The 26,305-nt window shown below is 41.8% G+C and overlaps 2 protein-coding genes across 12 annotated transcripts in view; one reads left to right on the forward strand and one right to left on the reverse strand.

The window, feature by feature from the left end:
• Window positions 1–898: 898 nt before the first annotated feature.
• SHOX2 (SHOX homeobox 2) lies at window positions 899–10,934 on the reverse strand. 3 transcript variants are annotated; one of them, XM_004037909.4, is made up of 6 exons: window positions 10,575–10,934; window positions 9,948–10,019; window positions 7,573–7,781; window positions 5,148–5,205; window positions 4,754–4,842; window positions 899–3,214 (listed from the first exon to the last, which is right to left on the reverse strand). In XM_004037909.4, exons 1-6 carry the CDS (start codon window positions 10,918–10,920, stop codon window positions 2,921–2,923), a joined length of 1,068 nt encoding a protein of 355 aa, XP_004037957.1. In that variant the 5' UTR covers window positions 10,921–10,934; the 3' UTR covers window positions 899–2,920. The 3 variants fall into 3 exon arrangements, with proteins under 3 accessions (XP_004037957.1, XP_004037956.1, XP_004037958.1); XM_004037908.4 differs by lacking the exon at window positions 9,948–10,019 and having other exon boundaries at window positions 899–3,178; XM_004037910.4 differs by lacking the exon at window positions 9,948–10,019.
• RSRC1 (arginine and serine rich coiled-coil 1) overlaps window positions 10,586–26,305 on the forward strand; it is a 443,687-nt gene continuing 427,967 nt past the window's right edge. Inside the window, exon 1 of one of the 9 annotated variants that reach the window (XM_063704321.1) lies at window positions 10,586–11,161. In XM_063704321.1, the coding sequence (XP_063560391.1) occupies window positions 11,026–11,161 (136 nt within the window). In that variant the 5' untranslated portion in view covers window positions 10,586–11,025. Of the gene's footprint in view, window positions 11,162–14,921; window positions 15,084–15,314; window positions 15,465–26,305 lie in introns of those variants that run through there. The other 8 variants (XM_055381899.2, XM_055381901.2, XM_055381897.2 and 5 more) reach the window with 8 other exon arrangements.

The raw sequence follows: 26,305 nt of genomic DNA on the forward strand, positions 1-26,305 counted from the left end.
TTTGGCAGGGGTTTTACGCACCCTCCAGCACGAGGGTGGGGGGTCCCAGGGGACGCTCAGGACTCCTTCAGTCTTTGCGGAAGGTCCCGTCATCACAAGAGCCCGCGCGGGAAGGAAAGTTCCTGCCTTGGACATGGTCAGGGCAGAGGCTTCAAAGTCTCCAACTATCCCCACACAGGCAGCACCTTTGGGCTTTACTAGTGGGATTTCTTCCAGAAGAAGGGGGCCACGACATGGGGAGAGAGAGCTCCTCATTATTTTCAAGGCCAGGCTTTTCCTAAACCCGATTCTGGCTTCCATCTTCTAAATTTAACCAATGAAGAAGCTGCTTCAGCCAACCCTAAACAGGAGTGTCAGATGGGGAATCCGCCCTCCACAGTGCCCTGGCCTGCCTGCCTTTGCGGCTCTTTTCCCGCTCCGAAGTCAGCACCTGCCCCGCTCCAGAGAGGGTCAACGAACTGGGGCTGATTGTCGATTATGCCATACCAAACCCAGGTTGATTTCGCTCCGCAGGATCCCTCCTTCCTTCCTCCCAAAAGTGTCCCCAGATAAAGGTTGGAATTATAGCAAAACGAATAACGAGAGTCCATCTTGGGGAAGGAAGTTACTCTATCCTATGTTATTTTACTTCTTATCTGTTCTTTCATTAATTTGGTATAACCCTGTTTCTATGCTGGGTGGATAAAAAGGAGGGGGCCGGCGGAAATGCGCTCAGCGCTAACGACAGCCACAGAGCCACCCTTCTTACTGCCCCTTGACTGCGGCACGTAAGAGCAGAGGCAAGCGCTTTTCCAAGTTGGTATATTCGAGAGAGTGATACGCATTAATCAAAAGGGAAAAGGGAAAGACTATCCCGGATATTTTAATAGTAACAGGAACAAAGATGACGCGAACCCCATCAAATGAAACGATATTTTCATTCAATTGATTGCAAAGTGTCTTCAATTAATAACTTGGCACTTATTTAAAAGGTTTAACAGAATTGGAGGCGACACATTTTGTACTGACAACACGTCATGAGATAACATCTTTTGTTTAAAATAACTTAATACACTAGAAAAAATATGTCAAATATAAATAATTTTGTTTTCATGGAGAACAAATAGTTACAAAGCTCAACCGCATACCAAAGTTCAGTTAGAAGAGCTTTTCCTCTTTCTTGTAAATTAGAAGGTAAAACAAAAACAAAAACAAAAACCCACAAACTTAGGCTTGCTAGCGAATTGGGATACAGACTGGCTTAGTCCAAGGTATCCCAGTTTAAATAGCTACATGAATTGAAACAAACAACCAAAAGAAAAAAAAACAAAAAACAAACAAACAAAAAAAACAAAAAAAAAACCAAGGTTACTTGAATAGATACACCTTTGTGAGATAAAATGCAAATGTTGAAAGTCAGTCCACACATTATAGTCAAAATAAACTTTGTTCGTGTGTATCAACATATCTTACACAAACCTAGTGCCTGTATCTAGCTGGGTGTTATTTAAGGTGAATTTGACGGGATAGAGAGGGGGAAATAAAGCACTGTCTTCAAATAGGACTTCAGGAAACCAACAAGAAGGAACACAAGAAAAGGGGAATGGTGGGAACTAATACTGATTGAGGGCCTACTGTGTCTGGCACAGCGAGGCGCTGTACCTTCATTATTTCATTTGGTGGTCTTGTTTTCTTTTTCCTTTCCCCACATATTCTGCCCACCTCTGTCTTCTTAGGACAATGAGTGTAATTTTTTCCCTTTCTGACTTTTTTCTTTTGTTCCCCAGGATCAAAGACAGGGCAAATATATATATATATATATATATATATATATATATATATATGGCAAATATATGATATATATATATGGATATATATATATATATCAATTTCCAGATGCTTTTGGTACTGTTTTTCATAGTGAAGATGAAAATGGAGTGAGTGCATGGGAGATAAGGGGGTGGGAGGAGACACACCATCAATGGAATACAAGTAACATGCAAACCGGAATTTACTGTCAGCAGTCCAGACAGTTTTGCCATAATAATTTCTCAGAGAAATCATTGTCTGTGGCATTTTTTTGTGTTAATATTATTTTTCTCTCTCCTCGTTTTAATATTTTCTCTTTTCTTGCTCTTCCATACATGGTGGGTTTAAACTCAAAGCATCTGATTCAACGTAAAAGGAGGCCCGCCTCTCTCATCAAATTTCTCGTATTAACGTGAACTTCGCAGAAAAAGGTCAGTTTCAAAACCTGTGAACTTCCCAGCTGCGCACTTTTTTCATCTTAGTTTTTTAAATAAGTATACCTCTTCTTTCTGCTTTGCCTTCTTAGCGCATTTTTAAAAACACACATTTAAGTTGGTAACTACCCCCAGTCTCTCGAGATTCGTCTGGGTTGTTTTTCCATATTTTTAAATGTATAAAATACTTTAATTTTAAAATTTGTTTTTGCTCCTTGGTTCTCCAATTTCAGCTTCTGCCAAATAGCAGTAAGAAATAAGTTCCCTTTCTCTTTTTCTCTCCGGTTTGTCTTTCGATTTTTTTGTTTGCTCATTTTTTTATTGTTAACAAGATTTTTTTTCTATGCAAGAGTCCATCGTTGCAGCTTTGCGGTGAGCCAAACTCCGCGGTTCCAGCACTCCCCTGTCCAGTCTCTCTCCAGACTCCCCCAAACCCGCTCCTACAAAACCCAATTCTAGGCCGTCGGGTAGGAAAACGGGCAGGAGCCGCGGAGCCTGCGTGCCTCGTGAGATCCCTGGTCCTGCGTGGAGTCTGGCTTTCCGAGTCCAAGATGCGAAAGGCGACAAGGGATGGTCAGTGAGGCGGGAAGACGGCCGGCTGCCGATGTCTCAAAGGGGTAACGGAGAAGCAGCGGGGCGCGGAGGGCGTGCAGGCTGAGTGCCGCGGGACAGGCGCGACATTGGTGCTGGCGTTGGCGTCACAGACCCAGGGCTGCGGCGTGCTTTTTGGCTTTCAGTCTGAGATCGGCGATGCTGGAGTTCTTGCTGGTGGTCTTGGCGGCTGCTGCAGCCGCCACTACCGAGGCGGCGGAAGCCGAATCCGCGGCCAGCGTGGCGAGCGGCAGTCCGAAGGGCGGTGCTGGAAACATCATGTAGGGCGCGTGCGCGGCCAGGTGCGGATGCAGGTGGTGGTGCGCGTGCGCCACAGCGCTGTCCAGCTGCAGCTGCGCCTGAACCTGAAAGGACAAGGGCGTCACGTTGCAATGACTATCCTAGGGTGACAACAGAATAGAAACAGAGCATTAACGGCGTCCAGCTTGGCCAGAGAGAGAGTTGGGTTGTGTTTGGGCACGGGGAGAGGGCATTTGGCTGTGCATCTTGTTCCGACAGTGACCTTCTCAGCCTGTTGCTGAATCTGGGGTTCCACATGGATACTCCAGTGTCCCCTGGGTCTCCGAAACTCGCTTAGGGTAGGCTTATTTCCCCGGACCCCGGGAACCCCCTTCTGCAGGAATGTGGCCGTCTCCCCTGGGAACTGGGCTGAAATGGTATATTGGAAAGACTGCGGGTGAGGATCCTTACCCTCTTCTCTTGATGCTGCCATGCATCTCTTACCCCACTAACAAAACAACGGAGTATCAGCAAGCAAACTACGCAACTTTTTAATGTCATTCAGGGAAGTTACTCCATCTTCACCACAATAGGCACAATTGTGAGTCGGTACTTCTAACCTTTATTGCCATAACAATTACCCAGGGATCTCGTTAAAATTCAGATTCTGATTCACAAGGTCTAGGTTGGGGCCTGAGATTTTGAATTTCTAACAATCTCCCAGACGGTGTTGTTGCTGCTGGCCCAAAGATTACCTTTTGAGTAGTAAAGGTCTCCTTTTAAAGTCACCCCTCCCTCTTTCTTCAGTCATTCTCTCTTGTTTCCAAAGCCAAGCATCAGGATGCCAGAGTCCTGTGGCACCAAGAGAGCTAAGATCTCCCTAACACCGACTCTCAATTCATGGGCACACCTATGTGTCTCCCCGGTCCAAGTCACTGGAGACTGAGAGCTAATTCATGACATCACAGCCATGCCAAGCAGGGGTCCTGGCTGAGGATAGGGAAGGTCAGACACTGGTTGGGAAAGGATTTCGCCCTCAGGCTTGGAAAGTGGGGAGTTCAGAGCACTGGGATTTCCCAGGATTAAATCATTGCTGCAGGCTGTCCTTTTAAAAGGTACTCTTAAAGGTTTCTTTATGGCTAAGGGATTGCAAAGGCAGGGCAGCCCTGGGAAGACCAAGACTTCTCTCTTTACCAGAGATGAAGCTTTGTTTGCAGAAACAGATTTAAAAACAAAAGAACGAAAAAACAAAAGTATGAGCTGGGAGTACTTGTGTTTATTTTTCTTCTGTCAGAGTTATTTGATGTGACTAAGAGGTAGAAAATACCTAGAAAAGTATCTAGAGGGTTGCCTTAGAAATACCTTAGGACTAACCTCTGTATTGGATTTGACAAAATCTTAATCAAAAGGCTTTTCCTTCCTCTCTCTCTAACGGCAATCTTTAGTGTATTTTTAAAGGACCAGTTACTGCCCCCAGGCCCCTTCAGGGGTTCCCATGAGGACAGAATGGACTAGGCATTCAGGCCTTTAATACCGTATAGGTTTTTAAAGGGTAGTGGGTCCACTATATCATCTCAAAATGATTCTCCAACTATGCAGACATTGACATCTGGGCTCAGAGACAGGTGATGTTCAACAGTTCAAGCAAACATTCAGGTATTTTTATATTTAAAAACAGCTTGAAACTAGGCTGTACTTGCCTGCTGAAATGGCATCCTTAAAGCACCTACGTTGACATAGGGTGCGACTCTACAAGCTTCAAACTGGCTGGCGGCCCCTATGAGAACACCTGTAAAAAGTACAAAAGAAAAATAATGTGAGGTTAACATTTGTAGCATTTTTCAGGGTTCCAAATGGTACAAGACAGAACTAATTCCTTTGAAAATGGACTATTATCTTTCTAAACTGCATCCAAAATTTAAATAAATGTAACTTACTCCCAAACTTTAGGACTCCATTAACAGCCTTTGAAGATTATTAAGTCAAGAACTATTGTCATTTTTGAGGTTTCTTTTTTTCTGTCATTGTAATAGTAATATTCACTACTTCTCTCTTTGCTCAGACTATCAAATGTTCCTTGTATAAGAAGCATACCTTTATGGAGTTGATTTTCTTGTTTTCTACATTTAGCTCTTCGATTTTGAAACCAAACCTATAGGTTGGAGGGGGAAAAAAATAAAACCTAGATGTTATGACTAAAAATTTTTTTAAATTACAAAAGTACAAAGAGAAAAGAGTCATGGTTTAGACAAGAATTGGGAGATAGAGCAAGCAATCTTTGAATTGTATAAAACAGCCTCAAATTCCAAAGTTAAACATGTAAATTAACTACAGAAATAGAAAGATAGATTTTATAGACTTTCACAGGATAGATTACTATTAGTCCTGATTTCATCTTTTCACATAACAGAGTCCCCATGGCCTAAAACTCTGCTTGGTACCTGATACCAACATGATAATGGTTTAGATATTTGCCCAGTTAAGACCTGAGAAGAATGTGTTCATTAATAGCCTGTAATGTTAATTAGCTTCATCTTAAAGAAAAACCAAACACCAGAGCAAATAATGACTCCTTTGCGGAGAAGGAGTTGTAAGGGTTGGGGAGAGGTAATTAGTGTCATAAAAGCCTCACTACAAAGAAGTTTAGAATTTCTCTGTTCGGCTGTGCAGCAGAGTGAAACACAGTAGCAGAATAATTATGCACCATTATCATGATAATCTAATTTGCTTCTTTAGAAAAAGCCACTGTTTGCAGTTAGGATAGTAGGAAAACATCTAGAAAATAACTAAAATGTAAATAAAAGTGTGAAACAACAATAAAGTTCACTTCTTAAGAGAAAAAAAGAAGAGCACTCAGCGAAAGGAGAATGAAGTATATATAAAGCAAGTAACTCTTAGGTACTTTGTTCTCCTGGATGTTACCTGCTTAAACTTGACAACTTTTACAGGCAGTATGACAGATTTTTTAAAATTCAAATAAAGCTTGCTTTTGTATTCCACTTTCAATAATAAAGCATATTGATTGACTCACAAATTAAAGTTTTAAAAACCCCATTAAAGTAAAAATACTGCTTCAGAGCTTTCATTGGTATGTTTTTGAAAGCAAGTGTCATAGTCAATGTAAATCTTCAAAAATTTCTCTGCTATTTAGTACAACAGAGGGTGGATTTTGTGCCAGGGTGGCATCCTTTGTATAATTCACATGGCCTGAGGCTTCTTGCCTTTTTTTCCCCTAGAAGAGTTGGAATTAAGATACTAATAATCATAACTGTAATAATTATCATCATGTTTTTAAGGGGTTGCTGAGCCTCTGGAGATCTCAGTGCACAGAGCGAAGCAGGAGAGGCTTAAAAAGGAAGGCTCTGCTGCTGATGCTGTGATGACCAAGGCAGCCTATTATTACTTTTCCTCTTCAACGTGACTGCTCTGTTTTTTTTTTCCTGATCCTATTACAAGATGTGGGGAAGCCCCTTAAGAATTGTGCATAGTTCGCTACAGATGGTGGTCTCTGTGCCCAGAGACCGAGAGAGTATCTGTTACAGCGATACTTTGTAACAGCTGCAGATGTGCGGGCCTAAAACTGCTCCATGTGTTCAAACCAATAATAACTATCATTTTATTCTATTTTATTATTTGAGCGGAAATACAATCTGAAACATTTAAATTTGTTCCCCCTAAAGCTAGAAGGATATGTGTATGTGAGTGTACATAATTTGCTCCTTTAAATGCCCCCAAAGCCTATTTTTGCTATTACATTTGCCTCCACAACCAATAAAGAAAATCTGTTTCAGTCCTAACTTCATTGGGTATGGCACGTGCTGGAGGGCAGGCTTTGGAAATATAAATACTAATATATGTGGTTTGTTTTAAAATCTAATTTATTTAGGGTCAGTTTCGTTGCCTTGGTTAAATGAATGAACAAAGAGTGACCAAAATGCGTTTATTTCTCCGCTATTTCACACACAGTTTGAGATCGACCGCTAACAGCAGACTGTAAATTTCTGCACTTAACAGTTACTAATTTTCTTTATAGTTTGCACATCTATAAACCTAATTGGGATATCCGCTTGACAAACCTAGACCCTGCAGAGCAGACTTTCAAGGAAATCCAACTCCAGAGAGCAAAATACTCTTTGGAACTTTTAAGGCATCCAGAGATAAAACGTTTTCTGTGGGATTTTTTTTTTAAGCCTTATAAAAGTAGGCCCATTAGGATTAAACCACATTAAAGCCAGCGCGAGGCAAGGGGGGTGTGGTTTATAGAAACTCTGGGAGAAAGCCCAGCACAGCTTTCTTCTTCTGGGAACATATGTTAGGATGGAAAAAAAAAAAAAGGGAGGGGAGTGCTATAGGACTAAGATCTACTTTGGAAAATAAGACCTCTAGTAAAGATATCTCTTTCCTTCTCATCTTACACCAGACACTAGAAGCACCACCTCCCGAGTGTGTCCCCCAAGCCTCTTTCCAACCCCAGGCTCTCTCTGCTCCCTGGGCCCTCGACCTCCTGGCAGCTGGGTACCTGCACTCGGGCCTCCGACAGGCCCAGTCGCTGGCTCAGTTCCTCTCGCATGAAGGCGTCGGGATAATGGGTCTCGTCAAAAAGCCTCTCCAGCTCATTGAGTTGTTCCAGGGTGAAATTGGTCCGACTTCGCCTCTGCTTGATTTTGGTCTGGCCTTCGTCCTCCATCCCTTTCGCATCCTCTTTGCGATCTTTCAGCTCCGGGGACACTGGAGGGGGCACCCCAGCGGGGCCACACGTGCATCCACACGAACACACACACACACACGCACACACACACGGACGAAAACAGCACAGCAAATCCTGTTACCAGATTTGTCGCAAAAAAGAATAGAGAATCCTTCCCCCTCGTGGAATCCTGGTCCGGCTTCTCAACCCACCCGGAGGAAGAATATCCCGGAGAAGCGCAAAGGTCAAGTCTGAGCGGCCGCCTGGGGCAAGGTGGGCAGTCATCCACCACCTCCTTCACAAACGTACCTCGACTCACCGCCTCACTATCCACCCCCCAGTCACCGGCCTTCCCCAGCAAACACCAAATGCTTTCCACTCACTTTCGCACTCACTTTCTCCGGAGCACTCACAGAAATCAAAGGCGCAGCGCCAGGCCTCTCACAGAGCAAGGTCTGGACATAAGGGCGCGGCAAGGCCACCCACTGGCCTCTCACACCGGCCATTCCCAGAAGGCTGGCTCGTTCTCAGGCCAGCTCTCACCACCGCTGGCTGTCTACCTACCGCAAACTTGCTGGTCTAATTTAGGAACAATTGGGCCGAAAGGTATCAGCGAGAGCAACAGACCCCGGTGTTGTGCCGCACAGGGAGCAGTATCCGCAGACGCCCCTCGCTGCCCTTGGGCTCGGGCCAAACCCTGCATAAGGTCCGCTGGACAGCCAGGTAATCTCCGTCTCCCCTGCCCGACCGGGGTAGCAAGAGCACAGGCGCCCACGCCATGTTGGCCGCCCAAAGGGCTCGCCGCCCAAGCCGGGCCAGAAGGCAGGAGGCGGAAAACCAGCCTCCGGTGGCGGGCGAAAGCAACCGCTCTTTCTGTTCTCTCTCCGCCCTCCCTCGTGGAAACGCAGACTCGACCCTAAACGCTTAACCCACAGAGATCAACAGGTTCAAGCGGAATATTCGCGATCCTCGGTTTCTATTGGTTGCTCAAAGCCTTTTCATGCAACCAGCAGCTCGGATGTTTAATAAAATATGCATTTTTCTGCTCTGGGTTTGCACACATCCGTTGCCACTTTCCTGTCCTTCTCCTCCCTTTAAAAACGAGCTCTTCTAGTGTGAGCATATAGAGCCACCATATATATATCCCCCTGGAACCTTTATCCTCTGCGCCCGAATCAGAGACTCCGGGTTTTAAGAAGTCAAAGCTGAGTTTAGATAGTCGAGGCTGTTTGCAGTTCTTCCCAGCGCAGGATCCAGGCCAGCATGGGTGTTAAAAATCATTTCCGGAAGAGCCGGTCTGAAGAGAAATTAATACTTGCCCTGAGCTTGGAAATCAACAATCCCAGGAACTGCGCCCGCCGGGGGTTCAGACCTGAACCTCGCCGTCAGGCGCGCTGGCGAACCTGTAGTTCGGGCCTGTAGTTGTGGACTCATGGCCGGGAGGCTGCACTGGGCACCTTGACGGTAACTCCACCACTTTACCAATTTAGGAAGACCTGGTGCTGGTTTGGAGGAAGAAAAGTCGCTAGATCTCGGCCCTGCCGCGCATTCTAGCTACGGTGATCTTAAATATTGCCGTGTTTTCTAGTTCTCAGAGTTAGTTTTGTGGACATTTGTCCTTTCTTTAGGAAGGAAGTGGATAACATTATAGTAAACATTATGGGCCAATTTAATAGCAAAGTATTTTTACTGATATTGTATAGAAATTTAAATATGAAAACACACCCTTCAAATTCTGCCAATGAGGTGGGAAGGCTTTGTCTATTACATGTCATCTACACAGTGGATGCCACTCAAAGTTTTGGGGCTTCGAGGACATGTCCAAATTTCAAGTTGATCCATAGACTTAATAAAATCTCTATTTTTGTCCCCAAATTTCCAATTAATGATCTAAACAGGAACAGACCGTGTCATAAACAACTTAATTGCTTGCTTAAATATGTGATTCCACGCATGCCACATATTTTCTTAATTGGAAAAATATGGCAGTACACCAGTTACTGCAGGCACCAAGTGCCAAATCAATTTTATTGTTGAACTCCTTTGAATTGGTATAGAACGCTCTGCCATTGAGATAAAGACGTTTCCTAACACTGAGCTAGCACCAAAGGATTTTTGCTCTAAGAGAACCGAGTACTGGGTGATTGAAAACACTAAAGGAATTGTGTAAATATAGATCCCCACCTCCCCCGCCGCCCCCAACACACCAAGAAACCGAAACGCCTCGCCCGGGAGAAGCAGCGTAGCCTGGACCTCAGCTTTCGTTGGCTTCCTTCTACCTTGAAAGAGAATGGGAAGTTTTGGCCCCTAAAATCCAAAGATTCAGGGGCTCTGCGGAGTTCGAGGGGTCTTGGCGGCCCCAAACACCTAGGCGACCGGAGGGTTAAGCTTTCCACCTCTGCCCCTTCTCCCTCCCGGCAAACTCTGCGCTAGAGGCTAGCTTTAGTCCCGCCGTCTGGTCCAGCACCCCCTCCTGCAGCCCGGCCCCGCGAACTTCCACGTCCGCCTGCGGGCCATCCGGGCTGCGGGCCCATCCTCCCGCTGGTGAAAAATGCATTTCGGTGGAATGGGAACATCTGGGAAGGGCGCGCACAAACCCCACACGCTTCCCCCCCCCCCCCCGGCACCCCCACAACACACTAGGACCCCACCCATGACCGAGCATACCACCGGACCCCTACCCTTCCACTATCACTCTAGCTGACAAAGCTGGGGTCCAGGGCCCTCTCCGTGTCCCTCTCCCCTCCCCGCTGGGCCTCGGAGTCCTCTCCCGCCCGAGAGGAGTCCGGAAGGCGGGAAGGGGAACCGCTGCCGGGGGTCAGTCAGGTCGTTACCCTCCGTCAGTCGCGGGCTGCCCGGCTCCCTGCTTCTCTCGGCGGCGCCCATGTCCACCTCCCGGACGGGAGAGCGCCCTCCTCCAGCTCCTCCGCCTGCTCCTCCTCCTCCTACACCTCCTCCGCCTCCTCCGCCTCCGCCTCCGCCTCCTCCGCCGCCGCCTCCGCCGGCCGCCCGGACTGCCGGGCTGCTGCGGTCGTCGCGGCCCGCCTCGGTGCAGCCGGTCGGCTCCTTGGCCCCGCGCAGCGGCCCGCTCTCCAGCACCTCCCGGTACGTGATCGCCTCCTTCTTCTCCTTCACTTTCTGGTCAAAAGACTTGGAGACGAACGCCGTAAGTTCTTCCATCGCCGCCGCACGTCAGCCCGGCGCTCAACCTCTGCCAGCAGAGCCCCGCTCTTTTTTTCCTTCTTCTTTTTTTACTGCTCCAGCCCCCCCAATAATAACACATCAATGGGACAGGAGGTGGGGGAGGAGAGGGAGGAGGAGGAAGAAGAAGAAAAAGAGGAGAAGAAAGAAGAAAGAGGAGGAGAAGTAGAAGGAGAAAAAGAAGAGGAGGAGGAGGAAGAAGAGGAGGAGGGGGAGAAGGGTGAGGAGGAGAGGGAGGAGGAGGAGGAGAAGAGAAGGGGCGGGGGCCGCCGGAGGGAAATGGGAACTGATGCTTCCCTGCCGGAGCGCGCTTGTTCAATGTTAAGATCTTTGACAATTCTTCCTGCGGAGAGTTCAGATCTGATAGCGACGCTGCGCTTGAAGTCTCACTATTTATACTTCCTAACAGCGGCCTCTTGTTCTGAGTAAATTACCTCCCCTCGCAACTCGGAGTGAGCCCCCTTCCCGGGTAGCAGTCGCGCCTCTACCGGGGATTGGGGAGAGGAAAAGGAGAGAAACAGAGAGAGAGAGAGAGAGAGAGAGAGAGAGAGAGAGAGAGAGAGATTGGAGTTCGGGCGGGCTGGGGCTGGAGTGGTAGGGCAGCACAGGGGGACTGGGGGGGGCGGGGAGAGAAGGCCGGTCTCCGGCCGCTCAGGTTTTCAGATAGCCCCTGCCGCCTGTGCTCTTGGCCATTAATCCAGGATTGACAAGAATCCCTAATTAATTTAATTAGGCGTGGATTTTGCGTTGGTGTCACGACTTAGTTAAACACTGGGGAGCTGGATAGACCCTGCGGGGTGGGGCCAAGAGGAAACTGACAAGTGCGCAGCTCTTAGAGTCAGTCAGGTATCCCGACACTGCATCCTTCCCTACAGCCTTGCTTCGAGTCAGGGTGTCTCGCAATGCTCAGCTTCGCATTGCTTTTCCTCGTCCCTGCCCTGCATCAACCGCCCAGCAGTTTACAGGCCCCGCATCCCATTCCCGCATCCTGACCCCGCATCCCAATTCTGCATCCCCGCCTCTCCCTCACAATCCCACCCCTGCCGGCCGTAGCTCCACCGCCCAGCATCATCCTGCCCAGAGTCAGGGTTGCCTGCACCTTCTCCGACCGGCGCAGCTTCTCTTAGGAGCTTCCCGGCTCGCAGGCAGGCTGAGTCCGGGTCTTCTCCAAGCTCCTCGCCCCTCGGTCCGTGTTATTCGCTCTATTATTCGTGTCCTGGAGCCCAGCTGACTCCTCTATGGACAGACCCCGCTAAAAGGGACCGGTCGATTTAACAAGTTTCCCCAGCAGCTGTTAGCTGACAGATCTCATTTTAAAGTGTTTCCTTAGCGCCCGGTCAAGGACAGCTCGACTTCGTTCGTTTCCTCTCCGAGGTCTCAGAACTCCCACCCTTCTCCTTTACTCTCTGCACCCGGACCCCTCTATGGTGAATTACAGGACTTCTTCTTTAGCATCTTGGGAAACATCCGAGTTTATTTACTAATTTGAAAAACAAGAGATTATCCCTTTTCGAGTCTGAAAAAAAAATCGACGTTAAGTTTGTACCCCCTCTAATTTCATTTATTGCGGAGAGCTAAAAAAGAGACGCTCGCCAGGAGTAAAGGTCTCTCTGCCTACCCCCAACCCCCTTACGATTTAAAATTCTATTTCTGGGCTATTTTCGTCGGAACGGTTTGTTACATTAGAGGAACATCTATATTCCTGAGTCATTTATCTGTATTGTGCCGGACAGGGCTTGCTGTGAGAAGTGTGGCTATGCAAATACATACTCACAAAAGAATATTTACATATGTTATATTTAAGTGTGTAAACAAATATACCTCTTTAAGTGTGGCTTAGGGGGCATTTTCAAGTACTCCGAATATTAATGCAGACTTTCTGGAAGTTAAATGTAACTTGATCATTATTTTGGATCTAATACTCTTAGTAAAAATAAGAGGAATTACAGAACATTAATATGTATATCTTCCGTATATTGGTTAAGGCATCAAAACAAATTGGCAGATAATTTAAGAAGTTCCGTCAAAACAACCTGAAACACTTGCAAAAAGAGAACACAATTATAACTTAATATATTAGTGTTTCTCAAATAGATGTAGATAGAAGCTGGATATAACCTTATGTTATACTACAATACTCACATTAAAATGTTCATGTTTGGTGAGTTTAAGGATTATGTATATCATGCTTTTTAGAAACGTTGTTTTGCCTTTTTAAAACATTTCTTTTTTGCCACTTTTAGGAGAGCTAATGTCTATAATTTTTCCGCAGCTATAGCTTTTAGGTATGAATACATTGTATCAGTACTTGCTTTTGTTTTGTTACACCACAAAAGGGACAAAGTTTCCAAAGTTATAAGAATTTAGAAACAATTTCACATTGAGTCTTGGGTTACTCTCTGTAACTACTTTCTGATATTATCAGAGGAAAATAACCATACAACTTTAGTCCTTTATGAAAATCTGTTTTTAAGATTATTTAGCAGAAGGGCCAGTAATGGGGAGAGCTAAGAGGATACGGTGCTCAAGGTGCTCTCAAACTGAGGTGTTAAATACATATTCACAAATAACTCAAAAATAACCACTGTTAGAAGTCGGTTAAGGAATCAGGAGACCCACCAGCTACTTGTTTGCCTTTTTAAATACATGACTTTTAGGTTTGAAGTCATATTTCATCTACTGAGCTTGAGGGAAAGATGACCACTTTGAAGGTAATCAGGGAAGTCACAGACACAACTATTGTGTAATTCAAACCAATAGATTTTCCCATGATCTCAGCTTTTTGGCTCATTGCATATTTAGGAATAGTAGTGTTGATAACAGATGGAGCTATGAGAAATCTTTAGTGTCTGACCACAGATTTCCACTGGCCTAAGGCAAGTTACTTTAAAAAATATTTCAAGGTTTTAAATTCATATATTAATAAATGCTCACAAAGTTCCAATGATGTTGTTTCATTAAACAGCAAATATCTTCCAGAGACAGGACATTTCAAAATACAGTTTTTGTTTAAAAAAAAAAAAAACATTTATGGTAAAGCTCAGCTGACAGTCTGTGGACAGATGCACAGGTTCCAATAAAATTCAGGACCCCAAGGGTTTCCCCAGCTCTTGAATTATTTAAAATATACACGTAGTGTTGTAGTAGTTAAGTTTTAAAACGGTGCCTCAAAACTGGCTAGTTAAGATACATTATTTACGAAAAATATATTGTGGAGGTGATTTTTCACCATCTCAAATGTCTGCGGAAAACTGTAGCTTGGTTATCTAGCAGTGGTGAATGAGTTGATTCTCATAGTCGACCAAAACCCAGTCCAACAATTTATTTATCTTTTTAGCTTTGCTTAAGAGTAAATGAGGAAAAAATTTCCATTTAAGGAAAAATAAGTAATGTAGTATGAATTACAGAAAATGCTGAGTCTCTTTAATTTCTATTGGTTTAAATAAAAAAACTCCACACACCTATAAATTTGAGTTCTCTTTCAGAAGAAACCGCTCCCCGCCTCGCCTCAGGCAGCTCTCTCCTATTCCACTACTAACCAGTTACTTTAATCTGAGAAACTAATTTGCACTCAACTTGTGAGTGCCTTCACCTTCAGGGCAGAAGAAACACCGACTTTTAATGCATTTTTGCAAATAAATCATTACAATTTAATCACACACGACTCTATACAGACACACTCCCATGATTTATTATCGTTGGGCGAGATTCCCCCTCCCCCAGCGTGAGATAACCAATTTTGTTTCGGGTAGGTGTCATAAACAAAACTTCCTACGATGCAGATTTGTTTACTGATTACCCATGACGATAACGACGACTACTAAGACAATAACACTCTCCAGTCCCACCTTTATTGCTTTTGGTAACAATAAAATCAAAATAAACAGGCACGCAAAACAAACGCCAAACAAAAAATTGGCTGCGTTACAATCTACTCCCTCGGCATTCCCAGCGCCTGGCAGCGTCCATCGATGCACTCGATATCTCGGCTGAAGCTGCCTGGCGCTAGAACCAGGAAGGCGCTGAGCTTAAACTGAAGCAAGTTCGGTGGACGCCGGCGGCGCCCTGATCTAAAGAAACGACTCAGGGACTGCGGCGCTTGCACGTCAACGGGAGGTGTGAGCCCAAAGGTCTGGACCCAGGTGATGCCCACGACCAGGGCCTAGGGAGCGGCAGCCGTAGCTGCGGAGCTCCGAGGCCCTGATCCGGCGAGAGGCGACGCGGGGCCTGGCGCAGTTTGCGGCTCAGTGTCTGTGGAGGGTGGGCGGCGGCCTCGCGGCGTGCGCAGTGTCACCGTGCGCATGCGTCCCGCACCTGGGAGGCTCAGGACTCCTTGGGTCAAGGCTGGTGGCTGTAGGGTGGGTGGGTGGCCGCAGGCCTCAAGCTTGGCCTTCTGTCTTGAGGACATGTCGGAGAGTTCGCCGACTCCTCCCCTCGCCCCACGTTCCTGGGTCTTTATAGCTGCTTTTGGGTTTCCTGGCTCATCTTGCAATATAAGCCTGGCGCTTCCTCACTAGCTCTAGGTAGGGTGGAGCAAGAGGGAGGCTGGATTCTGGTGCCCTCTATCCCATCCACTCCACTGTCCCTGCCTTAGATCCAGCTCTCTTTCTGATTCCGCCCTACCCTTTCTGGCTCACACTGGCTTGCTGAGAGAGGTGGTGCAGGGTGAAATAGATGTTCCTCTCTTGAAATATAAATATGCTCGCCTTAAACACACTATATATTCCTTTGACTTCTGTACTGGTGGCATGTGACCAAGAGCATATGGCTCTGTTTACTTTTGCAAGATGTTGCAATGCACCGTAAGGCATGTTGCCTGCTCTTGATTTTAGGTTAACCTTGACGTAATTTCTCTCTCAGAGGTTGTGTATCTTTAAATGCACACTGGAAACCTAAACAAAAAAATATTTTTTTACACTTTCAGAATTAGCAGTAACCCAATTATGTTCCAGCTAACTAGGTAGTAGATAAATAAATTCAAATGTCTTATGTTGTCACAAGAAAGCATTCGAGTTGTCATCTTTGAACTTAGATGTATTATAAAAGCTCTAAGTGAAGGAGGTAAGCAGAGTTCCCAGGTTTAAGATTTGGAGCAGGTGTGACAGTTGCAACCTTGGGGGAAACTAGGTATCCTTTAAGAGCCTCTCTAGTCTTAGAGTTTATAAATATTCACTTTCTTTGCAGGCAAAGATTTCATGCTAAGTGATATAACACTTTATGTTTTTCAATAAGAGGGCTAAAAATGTCAGAATCTGAAAACGACAAAAACAGCTGGCACCTTCTGTTAATTGGCCTTGCCAACTCAACTAGTCTCACAAAGAGGGGTGTTATGAATTGGAAAAGTTCTGAAAGCGGGTTGTTTATAGTAGATCTATAGTTGTATTTCCTGCTTTCATGTTCAAACCATTGGGGATAAATTCCTATGATTGATCATGCTTTTTTAAAAAGAGAGATGCTTGCAAGTTTTTAATTGTGATGGGAGAAGTGTTTTGACAGAATTCTTTATCTCTTTTGAGATAAAGAGTTGTGTACTTGTTTATGGATTTCTTAATATGTTAGTTTTCACCCCAGTTTTACTTTTCTTCTTTGAGGTGGATTTCCCATTGAAATGACCATTGTTTTCACTTTTTCTGGCCATGTGTCCAGAATCAAGAAAATTATAGTTTGATATACTAATGAGTGAGTAGTGGAGAAGTAATTATAAGCTATCATGTCCTTTGGGAATCTTTGTTCTTCAAACTGATTGCCTGTTTTCTGAAAGAGATAACTGCTTCTTGTACTCTTATCAATAACTGGACAAAGGAACTACTTGTGTAGTCCTTTGAGTTCTCTTTTCTTGAATGACCACATGTTGGCTTTACCTCTTCAATCAGGCACCTGAACTTTACATTAAGATATTTCTGTAAATTGATCTCCTCCTGTAGTCATTACATGCCATGGCTTCAATTCTGTAGTGGGAGTAGTTGGGTGAGTTTTGCAACCACGAGGCTACAACCAGGAAGAACTAGAGTGAGAACAGGAAACCAAGAGCTATAGGAGCTCTGTCCCATGTTGTCTCTTTCCCCTACAGATAGATTGAAAATTGTTAGCTTGTAGGACTCTAAAAGCCTGTACTCCATTCATCATTCATTGCCCTTATCAGAAAGAACTATCAATGTGTCTTTCCATTCATTGCACCTTACTGGTGGAGTTAAGTATAAAGAATTCTTCCTTACTAGGAGTATGTAATATAAATTGATTACCATGTCTTGAATTGGCAAGTATATTTAATTACATGCTGATGATATTATGGAAATCTAGGGGTAAGTTTATGTCTGTGGTGGTGAGTAGGACTTCAGTACCTGTCATTTATAGAGAAGACAATTTTGGGATCTACTTTGTGATTTGCTGTTAGTATTCACTCCCTTTTGTGAATAAATGTTTGAAGTTAACTATAACAAAGAAATATGGTGACCTTTTGCTTTCTTTTATTGGGATTAATTATATTTCAGTATAATTTTTCTGAAATGTAAATGTGTCACTTGAAATATTTATAGTTTTGTCACAGTGGTTTTTCAAACTTTTCTTGGTTTCTCTAAGGAAGGATTTATTTTAAGTTCTGGGGTACATGTGCAGGATGTGCAGGTTTATTACGTAAGTAAACATGTGCCATGGTGGTTTACTGCACCTAAATATTAAGCCCAGCATGCGTTATCTATTTTTCCTGATGCTCTCCCTTCCCCCATGCCCCCACCACAGGCCCCATTGTGTGTTGTTCCCCTCCCAGGTCCATGTGTTCTCAATGTTCAGCTCCCACTTATGAGTGAGAATATGCGGTGTTTGGTTTTCTCTTCCTGTGTTAGTTTGATGAGGATAATGGCTTCCAGCTCCATCCATGTCCGTGCAAATGATGATCTCATTCTTTTTTTGTGGCTCCATAATATTCTGTGATGTATATGTACCACATTTTCTTTATTCAGTCTATCATTGATGGGCATTTAGTTTGATTTTGTGTCTTTGCTATTGTGAATAATGCTGCAGTGAACATAAACGTGCATGTGTCTTTATAACAGAATGATTTCTATTCCTTTGGGTATATACCCAGTAATGGGATTGCTGGGTCAAATGGTATTTCTGGTTCTAGGTCTTTGGGGAATCACCACACTGCTGATTCCTCAAAGTATCACCTGTTCTGGACAATGCCTGTGACATCATCTTCCACAATGGTTGAACTAATTTACATTCTCACCAACAGTTTATTAATAAAAGTGTTCCTGTCTCTCCACAGCCTTGCCAGCATCTGTTGTTTTTTGACTTTTTTTTTCTTTTTTTGAGACGGGAGTTTCACTCTGTCACCAGGCTGGAGTGTAGTGGCGTGATCTCGGCTTACTGCAACCTCTGACTCCCTGGTTCAAGCAATTCTCCTGCCTCAGCCTCCCGAGTAGCTGGGATTACAGGCACGCTTCACCACGCCCAGCTAATTTTTGTATTTTTAATAGAAACAGGGTTTCACCATGTTGGCCAGGATGGTCTCCATCTCCTGACCTCATGATCCACCCCGCTCAGCCTCCCAAAGTACTAGGATTACAGGCGTGAGCCACTGTGCCAGGCCATTTCTTGACTTTTTAATAATTGCATTCTGGCTGGCATGAGATGATATCTCGTTGTAGTTTTGATTTGCATTTCTCTAATGATCAGTGATGTTGAGTTTTTTCTCATGTTTGTTGGCCGCATAAATGTCTTCTTTTGAGAAGTGTCTGTTCATGTTCTTTGCCCATTTTTTAATGGGATTCCTTTTTTTTCTTGTAAATTTGTTTAACTTCCTTATAGACCCTGGATATTAGACCTTTGTCAGTTGTATAGGTTGCAAAAATTTTCCTCTATAGATTGTTCGTTCTGATAATAGTTTCTTTTGCTGTGCAGAAACTCTTTAGTTTAATTAGATCCCATTTGTAATTTCTGTTTTTGTTGCAATTGCTTTTGATGTTTTTGCCATGAAATCTTTGCCCGTGCCTTTGTCCTGTATGGTATTGCCTAGATTTTCTTCTAAGGTTTTTATAGTTTTGGGTTTTACATTTAAGTCTTTAATCTATCTTGAGTTAATTTTTTGTGTAAGATATAAGGAAGGGGTCCACTTTCAATTTTCTACATATGGCTAGCCAGTTCTCCCAGTACCATTTATTAAATAGGGAGTCCTTTCCTCATTGCTTGTTTTTGTCAGGTTTGTCAAAGAACAGATGGTTGTAGATGTGCGGTGTTATTTCTGAGTTGTCTATTCTGTTCCATTGGTCTATGTGTCTGCCTTTATACTAGTACCATGCTGTTTTGGTTACTGTAGCCTGGTAGTATAGTTTGAAGTCAGGTAGCATGATGCCTCCAGCTTTGTTCTTTTTGCTAAGGATTGTCTTGGCTATATGGGCTCTTTTTTGGTTCCATATGAATTTTGAAATAGTTTTTTTTCTAATTCTGTGAAGAATGTTAATGGTAGTTTGATGGGAATAGCATTGAATCTTTAGGTCACTTTGGGTGGTATGGCCATTTTCACAATATTGATTCTTCCTATCTGCGAGCATGGAACGTTTTTCCACTTGTTTGTGTCCTCTCTGATTTCCTTGAGCAGTGGTTTGTAGTTCTCCTTGAAGAGGTCCTTCACTTCCCTTGTTAGCTGTATTCCTAGGTATTTTGTTCTCTTTATAGCAGTTGTAAATGGGAGTTCATTCATGATTTGGCTCTCTGCTTGTCTGTTGTTAGTGTATAGGAATGCTAGTGATTTTTGCACATTGATTTTGTATCCTGAAACATTGCTGAAGTTGCTTATCAGCTTAATAAGCTTTTGAGCTGAGATGATGAGGTTTTCTAGATATAGGATTATGTCATCTGCAAAGACGATTTGACTTCCTGTCTTCCTATTCGAATACCCTTTATTTTTTTCTCTTGCCTGATTGTTGTGGCCAGAGTTTTCAATACTATGTTGAATAGGAGTGGTGAGAGAGGACATCCTTGTCTTGTGCTGGTTTTCAAGAGGAATTCTTCCAGCTTTTTCTCATTCAGTATGATATTGGCTGTGGGTTTCTTGTAAATGGCTCTTGTTATTTTGAGGTATGTTCCAAGGAAGGACTTTTGTTATCTTTCATTAACCTGTGTTAAATGTAATCAACCAGCCTTCTATTATGGATAAATTATGTGGTTTGTAATTAGAACAAATAAAAAATTTATACTCACCTTCTCCTTTTCTCTTTTTTTGGTCACCCCCAAGACAGATAGATCTGTGTCCCTTCCTTTTTTTCTACTTTTTTTGCCTTACTCAGAGATGTAGTATAAAGGACAGAAATAGAGAATGGGAATGACTGTAGGTATCTTAGAGCAGTGGTTCTCAAACATTTGAGTCTTAGGGTCTCTTTACACTCTGAAACATTGTTGAGGACTCCAATAACATTTATTTGGATTATATCTATGAGTATTTACCTTATTAATTAAAACAAAATTTTGAAATCTTCATGAATTCACTTAATAACAATAAACCCAAAATATGGTAACATAAATAGTATGTTTGATATGAAAAATAACTGTGTTTTCCAAAACAAACTTAGTGAGAAAAGTGGCATTATTTTCCTTTTTTGCAAATCTCTAATGTCTGGTTTAATAGAAGATGGCTGGATTCTCATATCTGCTTCTTCATTCAATCCACTGAGATAAACTGTTTTGATTGAAGTTTATGAAGCAAATCTGGCTTTATACAGATAAGTGTTTTAGTAACCCTTTTCAGGTAATTATGTCTTTCGTATCACACCAAAAGTTGATTAAGTGTTAATTTCTTGAAGTTCTGTTTTAATATGGTTTTTGAAACCATATGGATGACCTTTGGTACTCCATTATGTTAAAATCTATTGGTCTGACTTACACTCTGAGTGGATCTTTACCCATGCGTGATTTTGTGACATTTTGCATTGGCCATTTGGAAAATATTGGCTCACTGAGTTAGGCATATCTTTCTAATGTTAACACCCTTCATTATATATCAAAAATTCACGTTTGTTAATATCACTGATGATCTTGGAAGTTTTTAAGTATTCAGAAGCTATCATTCTCATGGTGGCAATACAAATTATCTAAAATTCAAATTTTTGCTTGCAAGCTTGAATTTTATCATCAGCAATGAATACTGTTTTCCTTGAAATGGAAGGATCCCTTCATTTTCAAGAAAAGGTTTTCCAGATACTCAAGTCTGCATAATTATAGTGAGTTTTTAAAATAAAATAATGTTTCATAATAAAAGCAGCTAATTCAAGTTGCAATTCAGTTACACAAATGCTTGTTCTTGAAATAACCAGCGTTCTTCAATATATGGCAGAAGTTACGTGTATCTCTCATTTCATAAGAATATTAAAAAGATGTGTATGTACTCAAGTGGAAATTTAGTAAAATTTATGATTTTTACTGCTTTATTGAGGACATTCTTAATTGAAATTGCTTTTTTTTTTTAAACTGTGACTGTATGGCAGTGAGGGATACAGTGACTACTAAGTATAATTTGGTGCCTCTGCCTTGATTTGTGCTAAGGTGCCAGCAGTTTTGTCCACTATTACTTTTGCACCATCAGTGCAAAAGTCAGCACGATGAAAAAGGTAAATAATGTTTTAGTGTTACAGTGAATATAGTTTTGACTTCTTGAGTCCCCTGAAAGTGTTGTAGAGATCCCCAAGGGTCTACAGGCCTCATTTTGAAAATCGCTGGTACTAGAATGTAAGCTTCTATAGGGAAAGGATTTTTTTTTCTTGTTTATTGATGTATTGCTTATATGCTATCAGTCTGGGATGTCTTTCGTATCTTCAGTATAAGATTACTTATATTTTGAATCTGGGTTGTCTGTTGTTGTACTCTTTTCATGGAACACACTGTCGAGTAACTTCATGAAAAGGGGAGAGTGTGGGGTATAATTTTGAGACCTTACATGTCTGAGAATGTCTTTATTCTAATCTCGTAGCGGAACAGTGATTTGGCTGGATGGAGATTCTAGGTTGAGATTCGTTTTCTCAGCATTTTAAAGGCTAGTCTCCGTTGTTTTCTGTGTTGTGAAAACCCATATGCCTTTTATTGTGCTACCCATATTTTTTTTGTCTTTAGAAATTTCTAGGATCTTCTGTATATTCCTGGTGTCTAAAGTTTTTATGAGATATACTGGGTGTATGTCTTTTTAGAAAAATCATTGTCCCAGGGACTTAGGGCAATTCATCTTTCAATTCTGGAACTTTGAAACAAGGACTTATTCTGTCACCCAGACTAGAGTGCAGTAGGGTGATTGCAGCTCACTGCAGCCTGGACCTTCTGGGCTCAGGTGATCCTGCTGCCTCAGCCTCCTCAAGTAGCTGGGACTACAGGTGTGCACCACCATGCTCAGCTGATTTTTTGTAGAGACAGGGGTTTCACCATGTTGCCCAGGCTGGTCTTAAACTCCTGGGTTCAAGCAATCCACCCACTTTGGCCTCCCAAAGTGCTGATATTACAAATGTGAGCCACCATGCCTGGCCTGGAAATTTAATTTTTGGGTAATTTTTTTTCATCCCTTTTCTCCTGTTTTTAAAGACAGGATCTCACCCTGTCACCCAGGCTGGGGGTGCAGTGGTGGGATTATACCTCACTGGAGCTTTGAACTCCTGGGGTCAAGGTGTCCTCCCATTTCAGCGTTCAGAGTAACTGGGACTACAGGCTTATGCCATTATGCTGAGCTTTTCTATTCTTTTTTTTTTTATATAGAATGCGTATCTGGTGCATTTTGGACCTCCAGATTGATCCTCTTCTGTTTGTAAAATGTCTGTCTCTTTATTTCTTTCTTTCTTTTTTTGAGTCCTTTAACCTCTTTTCCAACCTTATTGTTTTTGTTGTCTGTTTTTTTGAGACTGGGTCTCGCTCTGTCTCCCAGGCTGGAATGCAGTGGCACAATGTTGGCTCACTGTAGCCTCGCCCACTTGGGCTCCGGTGATCCTCCTGCCTCAGTCTCCTGAGTAGCTGGTACTACAAGTATGCATCACCACATCCAGCTAATTTTTGTATTTTTTGTGGAGACCAGTTTTCACCATGTTGGCGGGGCTGGTCTCAAACTCGTGGACTCAAGTGATCTGTTTGCCTTGGCTGCCCAAAGTGCCGGGATTACAGGCGTGAGCCACAGTACCTGGCCTTCTGTGTGTGTGTGCGTGTGCGCGCGCGTGGTTTTTTTAAATTGTCCTTTGTTAAAATTTTAAGCTATCTGTCCTATTCTCCAAATGTTCCTCCTAGTCTTGTTTGCTGGATCATCCTGTCATATGCATCTGAGGATATTAGCTGTTATTTTTGTTCTTGGAAGTTTTCTTCTGTATGCTCTGGTTTACTATCATTTGCTTATTTTCTTTCTGTTTTAGTTTCTGTCTTTTATGGTGAAGGCTTTCATCATGTTTGGTTATATTTTGTTGTATATTCAGCAAAAAGTTAACAGAAAAAATGTTTACAGAAAAATGTTGTAAATACAGTTGTAACCTGTATTTAAGGTTTGGACTTGTCAACTAGTAGGCTTCATTATAGGGTGATTGGGTGGGGGCCTGCCCTTTTTGGGGGGAACCCTCAAATGCTTATATATCTTTTCTTAGGTGTTGTTCAGTTTTTGCAGATATTCAAGAATCCTCTAATTGCCATTGTAGGAGATATGCTTGACTTCAGAATTCTTGGATCCAAGCACACAGAGGGCTATGACTTTTCTATTTGATTATAGACTTTAACTTAACTTAATCTCTTTAACTTTTAGTTTGGCATCTCTGTCTTTTTTTACTGTGTCCTTGGACCTGGTGCTTCTTTGATTCATTTTTCTCCCCAAAATAAATGTTCTCTCCTCTGAGGACTGGGGAAGAGTATCACCTGGCTGGGTAGAATGGAGGGACTCGGGGACACTTCTACATAAATTCAATCAATTTTTTTTGTTGTTGTTTTTAGCCTCATGGCCTCATTGTGCCTGCTCTGGTATCTGGTGTCTTAAATTCCTGATCCTTTCTGATTTTTGCTATGTGAATTTGCTTTTCTCCTGTTGGAATTCTCTACAGTTGCCTGATAATAAGTTTTCTTAGCTCTAAATTCTCCATGTGTTTTTCACTTGCCAAAAGTTTGTTGACCTATCTCATGTTCTTGTTGTTTTCTAGTCTCTATCCTTTCAAATTTATACTTTTTAATTTCTTTAATCTTATTTTGGTATTTTTTAAAACAAGATAGCAAGATAGTAAAAGCTCATCTTAATTTAAATGGTTATTTGTTTGTGAAGAACATTCTTAAATGATTAAAGGTAAAAACAAGAAAGGAATTAAAAGCCAAGAAATGAAATTATTATCATTCAATTGTGTACATATTTCTTAACATGGATATAAGTATATGTGTGTGTGTATAATATACACACATACATATGTGGGTATCTATTTGATATATATAATGGATATATGTATATATTTTATGTATAAATGGATATCATGTACACATCTGAATTTATATGTATGTACAGATATACCTTATATACATCTGAATTATGTTTGTATTTAAATGTATGTTTGTATTTACATATATATACATGTTGTATATATTTATAATTTCATAGTCTTTTTTTTTTTTTTTTTTTTTGAGATGGAGTCTCGCTCTGTCACCCAGGCTGGAGTACAATGGCACGATCTCGGCTCACTGCAACCTCCGCCTCCCAGGTTCAAGCGATTCTCCTGTCTCAGACTACTGAGTAGCTGAGACTACAGGCGCATGCCCCCACGCCCAGCTACTTTTTGTGTTTTTAGTAGAGATGGGGTTTCACCATGTTGATCAGGCTGGTCTCGAACTCCTGACCTCAGGATCCGCCCGCCTTGGCCTCCCGAAGTGCTGGGATTACAGGCGTGAGCCACTGCACCTGGCCACTTTCATAGTCATTTTAAAGCTGGAAAGTATCGTGGTAATCTTTTACCTATTGTAGTTTCGTTTTTTAAATGAGGAAACTGGCTTAGATATGTTAGTGATTTACTGAAAGCTTCAAAACCAAGTCTTCCCAGTGTTTTGTTAAACTAAAATCTTAGACATGTGAGCAACTTGGACGTTCAGAGCTACATTTAAAATCCTTAATTCTGGCTCTAGGTAAATAGCTTAAAGTTTTGATTTGAGTCCTAAGAGATTTTTTCAACTGGTATTGTATTGGAATCAGGGAGGGGCTGGCTCACCTGATGCTTCTGAAAGCAAAGCAGTAATTTAACATATTATAAGTTGGCACAAAAGTAATTGTGGTTTTTGCCATTAATTTTAATGGAATGTATTAATTATTAAATGTATAAATAATATAGAATTAATATATTAATATTAATTAATATGTTAAATATACAGTTAATATTAAGTATTATATAGTTAATATTTAATATATAATATATTTAATGTTAAACATACTATACATAATATATATTTAATGTATTAAATAGATAATATATATTTTATTTATATGTATATAAATATATTCCATTAAAAGTCATGGTAAAAACTGCAATTACTTTTGCACCAACATAATACTTTGTTTATAGTGATGGTATTTAACTTATTTTGAATAAATATTAAAGATGATGTGAGCTTTTATTTATCCTAAGCGATTACAACGAATGGATCTTGTTTTTATATGACTTTGAAAGATAACTAATAACTATTTTAATAAAAAATAGTATTGCATATGAGAATCTAAAGATTAAAGTAAGACAACTAAGCTTCTGGTCAGCAAAGTTAATTCCTAAATATGAAAGCCTTAGGTTCTATTTGTTTTTTCTGTTGTATACTAAATGTCCGTGTTACCATAACTATATAGAAGTAGTTTGAAAAACTATATTTTATATTATGAAAATTATATTGCATCATTTAAATACTAATTTTCATATGTACATATTTTCTTAAATTATCTCAATGGATACCACTATAATAATGCTGTGATGAATATTTTCATGAATATATCCTTTAGAAAAATTTTTTCAGATGTATTTGTAGAAGTAGGATTTCTCTGTCAAAAAAGCATCAACATTTTTAGATTATTATTACTCACTTGTGTATGTATTTCTTAATGTGGATATAAATATATATGTGTGTGTGTAATATACACATACAAATGTGGATATCTGTTATAGATATAATATCTATTATATATGCTTAATTTATTGTTTTATTGCTTTCTAAAAAGATTATTCTACCACCTTATAGAGGTACTAGCAGTGTGTGAAGAGCTGACTGATTTCTCAATAACCTCATCAACTTTAGTAGTTTAGTTAATATTTTCTCCCCTGAGTTTCACAAGTGAAATGATTATTATAGTTCATTGTTTCAGTTTGTAGTTTGTTGATGACTAATGAGGTTTTAGCTATTT

The sequence above is a fragment of the Gorilla gorilla genome, chromosome 2 (assembly GCF_029281585.2).
Source record: "Gorilla gorilla gorilla isolate KB3781 chromosome 2, NHGRI_mGorGor1-v2.1_pri, whole genome shotgun sequence".
Lineage (NCBI taxonomy): Eukaryota > Metazoa > Chordata > Mammalia > Primates > Hominidae > Gorilla > Gorilla gorilla.

Bases quoted from the DNA above. Each gene is read 5' to 3' on its own strand.
- SHOX2 (XM_004037909.4), bottom strand. From the start codon at position 10,920: ATGGAAGAACTTACGGCGTTCGTCTCCAAGTCTTTTGACCAGAAAGTG. The intron at 4,843-5,147 runs GTATGCTTCTTA...TACTTTTTACAG, and splicing joins AGAAAATCAACTCCATAAAG to GTGTTCTCATAGGGGCCGCC. The intron at 3,215-4,753 runs GCAAGTACAGCC...TTGTCACCCTAG, and splicing joins TAAGGATGCCATTTCAGCAG to GATAGTCATTGCAACGTGAC.